The sequence below is a fragment of the Lissotriton helveticus genome, chromosome 2_1 (genome assembly GCF_964261635.1).
Source record: "Lissotriton helveticus chromosome 2_1, aLisHel1.1, whole genome shotgun sequence".
Classification (NCBI taxonomy): domain Eukaryota; kingdom Metazoa; phylum Chordata; class Amphibia; order Caudata; family Salamandridae; genus Lissotriton; species Lissotriton helveticus.
Genome location: NC_136059.1, coordinates 569,697,756 through 569,713,464, shown reverse-complemented (window position 1 = coordinate 569,713,464; position 15,709 = coordinate 569,697,756). Strand labels below are relative to the sequence as shown.

The following is a 15,709-nucleotide window of genomic DNA, read 5'->3' as shown; positions in this document are numbered from 1 at the left end:
GTCGCCGCCGAGGAGAACGCCGCCGAGGAAATCGTCGTTGAGGGAGTCGCCGTCGAGGAAGTCGCCGTTGGACAAATCGACGTCGAGGAGGTTGTCGTCGACTTCTCCAGCAGCAAAGAGGCCTAGAACGGTGTCCAAAGACCGGTCTTAGGTTTCTATTGTGTCCTCCGGGAGTTCCTCTTCCTCCCCTGGGCTGCGGATTGTACAAATCTCTCCAGAGCCCTCAAGAGCACCTTCACCTACAGGGGCTAATATCTCGCCACGATGGCTGGGGGAGATCAGAGACTGGAAGATCAGAAAAATTAACCTTCCAAGGTCTCGTTCCAGGTCTCCGGTGTCTGTAAGACTTGCTTCAAGATCAAGGTAACCTCTTGTACAGGTGGTACACTCTCCAAGAAGACGTGAGCGTACTCCTCCGAGAAAGTCTCAATCAGAGAGGAGGCGAACTTCACCCTCGCCTAGGTCTTCGCGTCATCACTCTTCTAGAAGACGCAATGCTAGATCTTCAACAAGGTCTACTAATTCAAAAAGGAACTACTCGCCAACGCTGTCATCAACTCCTCCGAGTAGGATTTCACCGATTGACGACGTGATTACTTTCAATGAAGTTCTCTGTCGTGGTGCAGCGAAGCTTAATATCGAGATGCCGGTCTCTACTGCCAAGACAACGGTCATTTTTGAGACCTTACATCAGAAGTTATCATCAAGGCCTTTACTTCCTCTGGTTCCAGGTCTGTTGGAACCCGCGGAGCACAAGTTCTTAACTCCTGCATCTTTGGGAGCGGTTCCTTCGCGGATCGCAAAGAAATATAAGGCTTCGGACATTGATCCTTTATTTCTGAGGACTGAGCCACAACCTGATTCAGTCATCGTCTCAGTGGCTCATAAGAATCAGACAGGAGCGGCATCATAATGTGTGCCTCCTGAGAAAGACAGTAAAGCTATGGACTCAGTAGGAAAGAAAATGTGTGCCACTTCTGCTTCCTACATGAAGGTTGCCAGCGCCTCTGCTTTACTGGGTCGCTATGACCGCGTACTGTGGGATTCCTTGTCCCGGTTCGCAGAAAAACTTCCTAAAGAAGACAAGCATGATTTCCTTGAAATCCTTCATGAAGGTGGGCTAGTGGCTAACCAGGTGATTAGCACAGCTGCAGATGCTTCCGACCTGTCTACACATGGCTATGCTCATGGACTCTGTGCAAGACGCTCAGCTTGGCTAAGGCTTACGGGTCTTAAACCTGAAGCGCAACACCGAATTCTTAATCTGCCGTTCAATGGTAAATCGCTCTTTGGGTCTCATGCTGACGATGAGATGTCACGAATGAAGACCGAGCTCGATACTGTGAGAGCTGTTGGTCTCGAAAAAAGAAAGGACAACTTTAAGAAAAAATACCATCCTTATGATCGGAGGCAGAACCAGCAGAGGGTTCAAACCCCTCAATGGTCGTCACAACAGAATCAGGGAAGATCTCAGTTCTCCCAGTGTCGTCCTGGTAGAGGAAGAGGGGGCATTTCCAGTGAGTGCTTGCTTCCCCTGAGCCCGTTACCCACTCCGGTGGGGGGAAGTGTTCGTTTTTGCCTGGACGAGTGGAAAAACATCACAAACGACAAATGGGTGCTGAATATTGTGCAAAATGGATATGCAATCAGATTCAAGTCTCCTCCACCTTCCATCCCTCCTCAAAAGTCTGTGTTCCATCGACTTCATCTTTTGAAGCAGGAGGTGTCTACGTTAATCTTAAAGAAAGCCATCGAGGAGGTCCCGAGGGCACAGCGTCAACAAGACATTTACCCCCGATACTTTCTAGTTCCAAAGAAAGGTCCAAACAAGGAGTTCAGGCCCATACTAGATCTCAGGCGCCTCAATCAGTTCATTCGGCGAGAGAAGTTCAAAATGCTGGCGTTACATCAAATAATTCCACTTCTGCATCAAAAGGACTGGATGTGTTCCATAGATCTTCAAGATGCTTACTTTCACATCCCCATTGCCCCAAAGCATCGGAAATTTCTAAGGTTCTGCATACAAACCAGCCATTACCAGTTCGCAGTCTTGCCCTTCGGGCTAAAGTCAGCTCCTCGCACCTTTTCAAAGTGCATGGCAGTCGTAGCGGCTTACCTAAGGAAGAGACATATTTTCGTCTATCCCTATCTAGACGATTGGCTGCTAAAGAGTGCGTCTCCGAGTCTGCTTCAGCAACATCTCACGTTCTGCATACATCAGCTGCGGAGGCTGGGCCTGCACGTGAACTTCAAAAAGTCTATCCTCAACCCCACACAGAGGATACACTATCTGGGCGCACTTCTGGATTCAAAGGACGCAAAAGCGTATCCTTCGGAGGAGAGACTATCCTCCATTCTCCTCAAGTGTCAAACCTTACTAAAGACTCCTCGACCAACGGCCAGATAGATCTCGTCTTTGCTAGGGTCCATGGCGTCTTGCATTTTCCTCGTCCCGAACGCCAGGCTGCACATGAGACCTCTGCAGCAGTCGCTGGAGGATCAGTGGTCCCAGTTTTCAAACCGTTGGGAAGACAAACTGTCACTACCTCTGTCAGTGCGAATCTCCATTCGATGGTGGATGCAGCGGAGTCATCTGGTAGTGGGAGTGCCCTTTCAAGAGGACATGCCCAGTCGATCGTTGGTGACAGATGCGTCCCTGCGGGGATGGGGCGCCCATCTGGGGTCCCTTCAAGTTCAAGGAGTGTGGTCAGAGAAAGAAAAGCTGTATCACATTAACATGTTGGAACTCAGAGCTGTACATCTAGCTCTCAAGGCTTTCTTTCCAGCGCTCAAGTCATCCTCTCTGCTTGTTCAGACGGACAATACAACAACGATGTACTATCTGAACAAGCAGGGCGGAAGGAGATCCAGGCCTCTGTCGCTGGAAGCACAGGCAATTTGGAAGTGGCTTCTGGCTCGGGGTATGACAATTTCAGCTGTCCATCTGCCCGGTGTCCTCAACGTCCAAGCAGACGACCTAAGCAGACACTTCGCAGAAGCACAAGACTGGGTCTTAAAAGACGAAGTGATAAGAGATGTCTTCCAGGCCTGGGGGTCACCAGAAATCGATCTCTTTGCGGACGCCGACAACGCAAAATGCCGCGTCTTCGCGTCCAGGTACCCACAACGAGGGTCCAAGGGGAATGCTCTATGGATGGACTGATCAGAGACATTACTCTACGCTTTTCCACCGATTCCACTCATTCCCTTGGTGATCAAGAAACTGTACAAGTCGAAGACAGACATGATTCTAGTGGCTCCGGATTGGCCAATGGTGGTACCCGGATCTCCTGCATCTATCCAAAGTTCAGCACAGGAGGCTTCCTTGCTGTCCGGATCTGCTGACGAGAGAGAACGGCAAGGTGTTCCATCCCAACCCGCCGTCCCTGAAGCTAGCAGTATGGTTCCTGAGTTCGTCCAGTATGGGCATCTAGGCCTCTCGCAGGACTGTATGCATATTTTAAGAGAGGCAAGGAGAGCTTCTACAAGGAAGACGTATGCTTTCAAGTGGAAGCGGTTTTTCATGTGGTGTGCTGCTGAAGGTCATGACCAGATTCGAGGTCAGGAACAGGTAGTGTTACCATACTTACTTTCTTTGGCCAAAGCAGGTTTACAGTATTCCTCTATTAAGGTCCATCTGGCAGCAATAACAGCATATCGAAAGTCCCCTACCCAGGTGTCTTTCTTTCAAATGCCAGTTGTGAAGGATTTTCTGGAGGGTCTCAGGAAAGTGTATCCTCCCGTGAGGTCTCCCTCGCCTCCTTGGGAGCTTAATGTGCTTTTGTATAAATTGATGGGTCCTCCATTCGAACCTATACATAAGGCCTCCCTTCAACATCTGTCGCGGAAGGTGTCCTTCCTTGTAGCTATCACTTCTGCGCGCAGGGTGAGCGAGATTCAGGCTTTTTGTGCTACAGAACCCTATCTCGTTTTCCATGTGAATAGAGTGGTGCTTCGGACTCATCCAAGATTCCTTCCTAAGGTAGTCTCGGATTTTCACATTAATCAGTCAGTGACACTACCTACGTTTTTTGCTAATCCGAGCTCTTCAGCTGAAAAAGCTCTACACTCTTTGGATTTGAAAAGAGTTTTGAAGTTTTACCTTGATAAAACTAGGAGTGCTAGAAAGACTGATCATCTGTTTGTGAACTACGGTCCTCTGAATACGGGCTTGCCTGCTTCTAAGAGGTCCATTTCTAGATGGATTGTGTCATACATTTTGTTATGTTATCAGTTGGCACGGAAACAGCTCCCGGGTAGACCGAGAGCGCACTCCACTAGAGGAAAGGCTGCTACTATAACAATGCTTAAAATTTTTCCTGTTCATGAAATTTGTAAGGCAGCTACATGGCGTTCGGTTCACACCTTTGCCCGCCATTACTGCCTTGATTCTGATACTCAGGCGGATGCCCAAGTTGGTCAGGCATCCCTGAGGAATTTGTTTGGGTAATATCTTTATTAGTGTACTGTTTAGAGAGTCTGGTATTCGTCCGCAGGGTATGGGATGGGCTTGCTACTCTATTCAGTGCTTATGACTATTGATGAGTATCCCCTGGAAGAGAAGGATTAGTTACTTACCTGTAATCCTAGTTCTCTTCCAGGGGTATACTCATCAAAGTCATAAGCACACCCACCCTCCTCCCCGGGCGCATACCAGAGCTGTCTATTTTACATGTTACCCATGCAGTTATCACACTGTTAGACGCTGTCCAAAAGAACTGACCTAACTGTCACCTGTGGTGCATGATGGGAGCCTGGAGGCTCACAGAGGTCTTAAAGGCACGGTGCCAGATTTTTCTGTTGTTACAATGCAGCCTATCCAGGCTAAAGCTGCCTCTATGATCCTGCCTGTTTTTACCTTTGAAAATAAAGGTTGTGTGTTTCAAAGAAAACCAAGGCAGTGTTTTCTTCTTTGCATTGTCATATAATGTTATTTATATGTTTTTATTTAGCAAATGTAAAGATTTTACAGGCAATAATGGCAGTTTTTGAGCCTAGTATGGTTTATATTGGGCTGCATATGTATATGTATATGCATATTATCTATATATATATGGTTATTTTATGCGTATTTATATGTATTTATATATATATATATATATATATATATGTGTGTAGATATGCAACAGCTGCAGCTTCCCAGAGCTCCGTGTTGAAACGACCAAGGAAAACCACACGAATCCAACGTAAATGAAGGCACAAAGTTTTATTTAAAAGTTGAGCTTAACAAGAATCTGACGCGTTTCGGGCATCCGCCCTTGCTCACAGACAGTCAGTAAGTAAGACAACCACATTTAAATACCCAGTGCTTCACAGTTTTTTTCAATTAACATTTTTTTCTCTTTCTCTAGCATTACACCATGTGATCATAGAGGTGAAGGACATACTACTTTTTTAGTACTGTGGGGTCTGTTTTCCAAACAAATTATTTATCACGGTCTATTGTTCACTAATTTAAAAATGGTTAAAATCCACATTATTTAGAAATGACTCCATTGTTTCTTAAAAATGCATCTAGTGACCTGCATAAAGTGGATCAGACACTCAGTGGTGTAGATCAAACAACATAATTGCATATAATGGTATAAAAATCCAATTAAGTAATGCTATATTAAAAAACATTAAAATCCAATACAGAATAGTAAATAGGACCTTGTCAATGTGCAAATAAGCAATAAAGTGCAATTTATAAAAGTCTTTATAAAGTGCCAATGCATAGTGCAAATACCACAACTCTCTATGTAGTTGAATAAAGTGACAAATGCAATAAGTGCAAAATATGCAAAAATGTAAACAATTGGATATAGTCCAAGAAGACAAGGTTCTTATGTATTCAAATGTAATATAGCAACAACAGATATGAATGCCTATAATGCAGATAAGAACAGTGGTCAAAGTGCCAAACTGGAAAGAGTGGATTAATAGTGAAACAAGACCGCAGTTGAGTATTCTCAACACAGTTATACGTAAAAAACGGGAATTAACAGATAGTACCCAATGGCTATGTCTGAAATATAAATAACATAAAGTGTTGCCCAAATAAACTAAGAAAAAACTTATATGATAACAACCATGAAACCATATCTGATGGGAAAACAGGGAAGTGATAAATAAACGAAATTCTGTAAAAAATTCGACCGTGAAGGTGTATGGCGGCTGACACTTAAGCTAACCCAAAATAAGCAAAGAAGTTTACAGGATAACATGCAAATCATCCGTAGTGTTGAGCCCGTTTGGAAATTTGCTATCTAGTTCCAAAATGAATTGAGTCTCCTAAGCATCCTATCTCTGTCACCGCCCCTGAGAGGCTTATCCACTGAGGCGATGACGAAGTAAGTCAGGCATTGTAGATCATTTTTGTGATTGGTTTTAAAATGCCTGGCCACCGGATATGATGGATCATTATTTACGATGGCGCGAAGGTGCTGGAGAATCCTGACATGCACAGGCTGTCGTGTACTGCCGACATATCTAAGTCCACATGTGCATGTCAGGACATAGATAGCAAACTCAGTCTTGCAAGTAAATTGACCCTTGATGTTAACTGGGTCAGGGCTGAAAGGTGTATGATATTGGGTAGTTGTTTTACCAAATTTGCACGCCCTGCAGGAGGTACAACGTTTGAACCCAAATCGGGATTTCATCCACTCAACTTTTTTCCTAAGTTCAGGAAAATCATGGCAAATGTGTGTCCTAAGGGAAAGGCCCTTCCGAAAGGTCACAGTAGGACCATCAGGTAGTCTGGGTTTTAATACCAAATCAGTTTGTAAAACCGACCATCTTTGTGTTACAATGGATTTGATTTGTCTAGCTTGTCTGCTATAGGCAGTTATAAGTCTCGGTACCTCAGTGTTGTCGTCAGAGACACTGCCTGATTTGTTGTTATGTGTTAGATCAAGCAGGGAATCACGGGTTCTACTCTTGGCTTTCTGCACTGCCAATTTTAGGACAGATTCACGGTAACCCCTCTGCCTGAATCTATCCAAAGCTTCCATGGTGCAGACTTCAAGATCATTCTCTGTACTACATATTCTTTTAATCCTGAGTAGCTCACCTAACGAAATATAGTCTGCTACGTGTCGTGGATGTGCACTGCTGGCGTGGAGGAGACTGTTGCCAGCAGTGCTTTTTCTATATAGTTTAGTAGCCAGGTGCCCATTGTGTACAAATATTTTGACATCCAGAAACTCTGCCTCACAATTACTGATGGATTTAGTAAATTTCAGATTTTCATGATTAGTGTTTAAATTTATAATAAAATTGTCTGCACTAATAAAATCCCCACGCCATAAAACAAAAACATCATCAATATAACGAATCCACAACAAAACATGTTCATCAAAAACAATCGTATGTTGTTGTTGCCTATGTAGATATATGCATATTATTGGCTATTGCTCCGGGGTCCCGCACGTGGGCGGGACTATTCAGTGCTTATGACTTTGATGAGTATACCCCTGGAAGAGAACTAGGATTACAGGTAAGTAACTAATCCATCCCTACCTTCCACAAAATGACTGTGTTCAGGAAGGCTGATCAGCAGGTTCTTGCTAACTTAAAGTCCTCATATAATATTTAAAAAAGTCATTTCTCCACTCCTCTCACCTCACTGTCTTGATCTCCTCCCTCCAGCTACAGGAATATATGTAATGCACTTTCACTGCCTTAAGGCACAGTTTTTACCCTCCATCTTGTGCATGGCCAGGGGCACCAACACTAGATCCCACTGGTCTCTGTTACTGAAGCTCACTCACGCCATGCATATTCCATATAGACTGCACACATCAACACTTAAAACGTGCGCTCAGAATTGTAACACAAGTTACTGGATGAGCACAGTGAAGTGCCCTCACTCCATTCCAGTGATCCAGGTAAAAAAAGTCTGGTCACCCTACTGATTGTCAAAAGGCATGTTTGGCGTGCCCTTCATGAACACAGGACAAGTCCAGGACCTCTAATAGTCAGGGACTGAGATAGGACTCTGCTCACACACTAGATTAGTGTGACTCCAGGGGCAAAATAAAAAAATCAAGATGCACACATGTCTGGCACTCAGGAGAGAGGAACATGCATCTTCACCATGCAGGAGACATTCGTGTCCTAACATTCAATAACCAAATGTCTTTAGACTGTACTACTCAGACACTGTCTGTATCATGCAGCTGTCACTCTCCTCCTCCACAGAACCCTCATACCAGGATCTGTTATGCTCACAGGGTATTTAAACGCAGAAGCAATCAAGCTAGGATCAGTAATTCACAAGGAATGTTTTAGCACTCATCTGTGGAGGCACATGGGTCCTCATGCCTGGATTATTTCCACTCAAATCTGCTGGGCAGCGGTTTCAGACCTCTGCTCTCAGCATTTAGGATCCAGATGAGGTACTCTTCAGTGCAAAGCACTAGGTCACTGGTCTTGGCTGCCGTCAAGTGGATTTGCTACTGCCTGTCAGGCAGACACGAGTCCTAGTTGAACAGCAGCAGTCTGGATGCTCTGCAGAGCACTCCCTTGCTTGGTCGTATTGATGATTGTGATCTCTCTCTTATACACTGCTGCCAGACTGAAGATGTGGATTGACTGTCTCAGACATGGTACCTAAGCCCGAACAGATTCATAGGATTGAGAAGAGAAAGGGAAATTCCAGTAGATACAATACTGTCTTCCTGTTCAATTAGTCTTCACAAAAATGTTTTCTACAGCCTATGGTCTAAAAGTCTTTCAATTAGAGTCAAACATTAGGAACAATGAAAAGTAACCCACAGGAAAACTCTATAATTTTAGTTATGTCTCATAGTATGTCTTTTTTTGTCTTTCGATTGCAACAGAAAACACATTTTCCTTAGTCCTGCGATAAAGTGTCTTGCCATAAAGAGGAGACAGTCTGGTTTCTGCACCTGAAGTCAGCCTTTCTGTGTACACATGTACAAAGCTCTTCCAAGCTTTCAGGAAAGAAGATTTGTCAACTTATATCCAGAACAGTGGCAGTTGAACTTAAGTCAACTAGTCTGACTACCATTAAACCTATAGTGCTTCTCTAACATTAGGGGCTACATGCACCCAGGCACAACTATGGGTGCCGTACTTCATATGTGCTCAACCACCAGATACACACAAGGACAGAGTAGTGATGGTCTTCCTAGTGGATGCCCCTATCCCCAAACTCTACCTAGAGGATCACAAGGCACTCGATAACCCTTCTACAGCTCAAGTTAGCAAGGCGGCATTCACAGAGCTAGTGGCCAATAAATCTCCCTGGACAGACTGTCTCATGGTCAAATTTTACAAGACTTTTGCGGCCTCTCTGGCTCTGAATTTGACTAAGCTATACTTGGTGGGGATGGAGGCCAGGTGCCTCCCAGCCACGCTTTCCAGTGCTTTGCTGGTTTCTTTACTATCCCCAGGAAGGATCCCACAGACCTTTCCTCATATTGCCTCATAGCTATACTAAACATGGATTACAAAATCCGGCCAACTTTATTCAGTAAGTGCTCCCTTGCATAGTACATGCAGGCCAAAACTGTCAGGAATACCTCCCTGAATATCCAACGTTTTTATAGAATCATGGAAGATGTTCAGGGTGTTGGATTTGCAAAAAGCATTTGCACCCTAAGCTGGAATAGCCTGTTTTGTATGTTGTTAAAGTTTGGCTTTGGTGCACATTTGTTATGTTAATCCGCATACTTTATATGGACCCTATTGTCTGCGTCCCCTTTCGGGGACAACTCTCTGAGGCCATATACATGGTAGGGGTCCAAGGCAGGGCTTGTCCACTCTTGCCACTTTTATTTGTATTAGCAATGGAACTTTTGGCAACCTGCGTCAGGCAGGGTGGCAGATAGTGGGGTATACCACTCCCTGAGGGAATGTAAGCGTTTTTGGTATATTCTCATGATGCTCTATTCTACCTCAAATACCTGTTGTCTGAACACTCTCCCATTGCTAGTCTCCTAGTGGAATTTGGCACAGTCTTGGGGCTTCGGGTAAGCTGGAACAAATCCTGCATTTTCCCTTTGTACCTTACTGCGAGGTCAGTGGTCTTGGATCTGGGCAAAGACCCAGTCCGCTGGGATCCTACCTCCTTCCTGTACCTGGGTATTCACATGTTCCATACCGTTTAAGACCTTTTGGATGGTAATCTGACAACAGCGGTGTTGTCACTCAGGCCTCAGGTATTATTCTTCCCCATATCTTCTTCCAGTATTTGCTTAAGGTTTTGGGGAACTAATATGGTACAACTCTGATGGACTGAAGGTCCTCTCTAAACTGCAGCTTACACCCTACCAGTGAGGCCTCAGGCCCCTCATTTTGCTTCTCATTGTAAGGCGACCCAATTAGAATGGCTATTCCACTCAATGGTGGATCGGTGCTCCAAAAAAACCTGCACAACTGGTACTCCACCAAATCGGCCCGTGCTATTGACGCTGTTGGCACTAGGGATTCGGCCTAAATAGGGCTTCCCCCGCCTTCTCTGGGTGGCACTTACCTGCCTTGACAGGGCATGTAAGTTCACTAAACACATGCCCCCATATGCAACCATATTATTCCTGCTTGGAGAGACCAGGTCGGGCTCTGCACCTTTGGGGACCTTTTCCAGAACAACAAGCTTCTCTCATTCCCAACCTTGATGAAGCACTATGACCTTCACAAGGGTCAGTTTCTCCTATATGCCTCTTTGAAAGGTGCTCTCAAGGATATATGGGAAATTTTTAATGCAGAGCTGGTCGCCGTTCAGCTCATACAAGCTCTGCTCACACAGGGTAGCAGTTGCAAGGAGTCAGAAACATTTCTGGAATACCCGAGGAAGATCCCTCAAAATTCCCATCTACAAAGAATCCAGTTTTATACACTACATAGGCCCTATTCCTCTCCTCAGCAGATCTCTAGATTTTTCCATTGAGCCCAGATTTGTGCACCAGATGCAGCTCCACTGTGGCTGGTATGAAACACATGTTGTAGGACTGCCTACTGCTCGGCCATCACTGGGAGACCATGATGTCGAGACTTGAGGTAATCACAGGTATACAGGGAGCGGACTCTTGGGCGGTGGGGCCCTAGGCATTTACAAGAGATCTTGTAGAGAAAAAACTGCAGCACGCTTCTTCGATCTCCCCCTCATCTTGGCTAGAAGGACCATAACAATGAAGTCGAAGTCTCCACTGTCCCCGTCCTTCAAGGCTTTGTTTCATACCCTGTCACAAGGGATGAAAGCTAAGGTAACAGCCTTGCATAGAGAGGAGTTCAGAGGCTCATGGCTTCGTCCCAAAGCCCATAATTGGAAGACATTACTCTCTAAATTGATAAGACTATAGCAACCCAACAGAAGCTCACAGTCCAGCCTCTCATTCCTTCCAGGGGAATAGTGGCTCTCCCTGCCACAAAAACATTGGACCCTGACTAAAACCCAGGACCGTCACGCATAACAGAGCCCAACAATCACCAGGCACACTCACACTAACTACCAAAACTCGATACAACAGGGTCTCCAGCCCTCTGCTCTCTCCACACTTACCAGCTCTGAGATTAATCCTGCACAGCTTGTGTGCCCCAGGTTTGACATTGTTAGGTTCCCAGCATCCTACATGGGCAAAAGACCCGCTCTCCCCACCACTGCCTCTCTGCCAGCACCTCGGAACAGACGCTAGTGAGTGGGTGGGTAATCATTACCCAAATCTAATTTTATTTAATTTAATTTAATTTAAATCTCGTCGAATTAGGGGCCTAGCGGAAACCGGATTGATATATTGTGCTCTCACATATGTTTTGCAAAAACCAATCAAAAAAGTTTTTTTTAAACAAAAGGAGAATAGCGAAGCCTAGGTTTGTCCGACTATCTAGGTACAGGGGATAGGCAAGTTTTCCCAATCCAGTGTGCGTACAACATGACTATTAGCTGTAGACAACCAGTAGTCTTGTCATGTTCTGGTCATGTGGATGGTAGCCCCTTGTGTATATGCATCCATTTTGCTCAAAAGAATAAAAGAGGAAAACTTGTTCAATACCATCAGATGGCTCATGACAGAAGTCATAGAAACGTACCGGCAAGATATCTCATCGATACGGCACAAGGGGCTTGTTTGGAATGGGTGAATACAATGTCAATGATTACCGTGATGTGTGCAGGACGGACAACGCCAATACCAATAAATGTAATATCAACGTATGCCATAACATGTGCATGCACGACCATGCCAGTACCTGTCAATGCAATGTCAATGTATGTCCTAACCTGTACTCACACAGTAGTGCCCACACCGGCAATGACAATATCAATGTATGTCATAATCCATGATCAAATGCAGTGGCGGCTCTTCTGCTAAGGTGGAGGAGTTTTCCCCCACTGCTCAATAGGAAAAACAAAATAATAACGTATTGTTATTATCATTTTATTTTTCCTATTGAAGTCAGTGGCTCTCGGGCAGTTCTGGCCTGAGCAGGGAGAGGAGTTTGCACTTCTTAAGTGTGCATGACTGCTTGGCTGGCCCTCTCGGGCCTAACTAACAGTCCTGCACACTTTGCATCTTCCCCACCAGGCTTGCTTTACACAGACAGCCTGGTGAGAAACATGCAAAGCCTCCCAGTCCCTGTCTGAGCGCCTAATCACGGTACTCAGACCAATCACAATGCTGCATTGCTGTGTTATGATTGGCTATGGGGAGCCCGGGTGCTTCTTACTGCTTCCAGCTGAAGGCAGAGACAGGAAGAAGAAGAAGAGGAGGGGTGGCGGCCGGCCGGCCAGCCCAGATAAAGGTTTTTTTTTCATTTCCACCACCGCCTCTCCATCCCCCTCACCCCACTACCGTCTGGTAGCAGCCACTACTATTTTCGCCACATATGTGAATATCAATTTAATATCTTCTACGGATATTTCCAATAAAAACAGTCCAAATTCTCACATGTGTTTAAGAAAAACATGTATCAAGAAGCCATGTGTACATGATCACTACATTAGGAGCTAGTAGTACTAGTGGCAAGGTTACGGAGTCCAATTTGCATGCCAGTGTACAGCATCACTCCACATACAACTTTCACATTGTTCTTGAAACCCTCTGATGTCAATAACTTTTGAATTCCAACACTATGGAACAGGACCTAGAATTTGTACTCTCTATAGCTTCGCTTTACAAAGTATTCGTTAACCCGCACTCATTCCCTTACGGAAGGATTCAGGGCTGCTGTTTTAAAGAGGTATCTTCAGCAGGATGCTTTCTGTTCCTTTCTTTGTAGTTGCTGTCAGTGAGTAAGTGTTGTTAAGCTGCTTGAAAATGTGTTATTTAAGATGCTCCGATGTCCTCTAAAATGACAAAGACTAAGGGAGAACCAGTGTTGCAAACAAGTCACTTTTTCATATAGTTTCTTCTGTTTCTTAGGTAAACATAGCATAAACAATCAGAATCTGGAGAAGACTACAGGAAGAGCCAACCATATTATTTCAGCAGAGAAAGTGGTAAGTCATTTATTTTCTAAAATGTTTTGCAGCAAATTAGAATGACTTAATAACAGCAGTATAAAATCAAGTTGCATGGCCTTTACAATACCAGATTGACTTATAGCTGTTCAGAGATCTAGGAAAGATGAACAACACTGGTGCACAAGCTTCACAACTTCATTTATGCACATGTACTGGCGCTAGGTACCATGTTTTTTCCACTGTACTAAGAAGATCTAACACTTATTCTCAGAGAGATATTATGATAATTACCGGCAAGAAATTGGTTAGTTGTGCAGGATGTGAGGCCTGCACAATTCATAGGTCCACAGTTGTCTCCTTTCTGGGAAGCAAGCAGCCCATTGTAGCACTTGACTATCTCAGGGTAGCGCAGAAGAGTAGTCCAATGCCTACTCAGGGGATGTGGGGTAGGTTAGTAATGCTAAATCGCTGGCATGCAATACCAACATTCAAAAAATGAAAAAAATGATTGGCCACACAGTGTTTTTTCTTTGAAACAGGAAAAGTAAATTTCTCTTCCAGGGGATACTGTTCAATAGTCATAAGCACTGAATAGTCACACCCACATGTGTGGACCCTGGAGCATATAATATAATATATATATATATATATATATATATATATATATATATATATATATATATATATATATATATATATATATATATATATATATATATATATATATATATATATATATATATATATATATATAAATAGAATGTGTGTATTTGGCAAGGGCAATTTATTTTAAAATCTCGCGGTAGACAACATTTTTTGTTTCATTAGAATAGGGATGGAGAAGGCCCAGCTGCATCCCTGGTTGAAGTTAGCAGGCGTGTGTAATTGGTGTAGTGATCCGCCGCCTGAGCCCGGTTACAGCCCTGGTTGATGTTAGCAGGCGCGTGTAATGTCGTTGAATGAGAGAGTTATCAGCTGCGGGTAAATCCATTTAATGAGAGAGTTGAGTGACAGCGAGTAGGAGAGGCTGCAGTAATTGTCCCCGCAGACACGCTCATTTGCGTGTTCCCCGCTTGAGGCCCAGATGCAGGCTTGTTTGATGTTAGCAGGCGCGTGTTCCCCCGCTTGAGACCCAGCTGCAGCCCTGGTTGATGTTATCAGGCGCGTGTAATTAGTGTACTGATCTGCCGCCTGAGCCCGGCTAGAGCCCTGGTTGATGGTAGCAGGCGCGTGTAATTTAGTTGAATGAGAGAGTTCAGTAACAGCGCGCAGGAGAGGCTGCAGTAACGTTACTTACCAGGCCTCCAGGTGAACGCGTTTGTCACGCCCCCAGCACACGGCTACAGCAGACGATCTTCTGATTAATGTACGACCCACATGGCATGAAGGGCGGAACGTAGCACACGCCCCCGGCGTTTCTCACGCCCCCAGCGTGCCCCTTGATGCGGCGCAATTGCGTTCACATGGCATGAAGGCCGGGCACACGCCCCCAGCGTGCCCCTTGATGCTGTGCAGCAACGTAATTGGCGCTTGTATGTACGACTCACATGGCATGAAGGGCGGACACACGCCCCCAGCGTTTGTCACGCCCCCAGCACACGCCCAAAGCCCACGATGTGATGGCCGTACCACACGCCCCCAGCGTTAGTCACGTCCCCAGCCCACGCCCACAGCACAACGCAGACACGCCCACAAGGGACTACTTTGCTGGCACGGGTTTTTTACCTTTTAAATGTGTAGAGGAGTTGGCCTAACGGCTAAGGCGCTCGACCTCGGACCTGGGGATCTGGGTTCAAGTCTTGGTAACGACGCCAAACATCCTGTGATTCTGGGCAAATCACTTAATCTCCCCGTGCCTAACAAAAATGAATGTGTGTCTTCATGTAACGTAACTGGTGCTATGTAAAGCGCTCTGATACCTGATTCAGTTCGGGTCAAGTTCGCGCTATATAAAACTCTGAAAAACAATATCCAAAAATATGGTGGCCGTCTGCATAGCCTATGTACTTCTGCTGCAACTGCCCTTTCCAACGCTGTATTGGGTGTTGTGATTGGTGCTGTGGTTACTGAGATTACCCCCCTCAAACCTTTGGGCTCTCTCTTTATAATATTAGTATGGATATATATATATATATATATATATATATATATATATATCGTCGCTCCAACTTGCCCTTGCTTGAACAGCACACAAACACGAAGGTCGGTGGCAAACCTTTATTTCACGGGTATAACTGATCTATTGCTGGCAGCTTCAATCCGACAGTCAGTTACACGATGAGCCTGACGCGTTTCAAAATT

At 45.0% G+C, this 15,709-nt stretch overlaps 1 protein-coding gene across 5 annotated transcripts in view; it reads left to right on the top strand.

Annotated features, from left to right (window-relative positions):
* ANKRD31 (ankyrin repeat domain 31) overlaps positions 1-15,709 on the top strand; it is a 2,265,957-nt gene that overhangs the window by 809,704 nt on the left and 1,440,544 nt on the right. For all 5 annotated transcript variants that reach the window (XM_078675241.1, XM_078675243.1, XM_078675240.1 and 2 more), the window contains one exon: positions 13,368-13,444. In XM_078675241.1, coding sequence (XP_078531367.1) covers positions 13,368-13,444 — 77 coding nt within the window. The remainder of the gene's footprint in view (positions 1-13,367; positions 13,445-15,709) is intronic.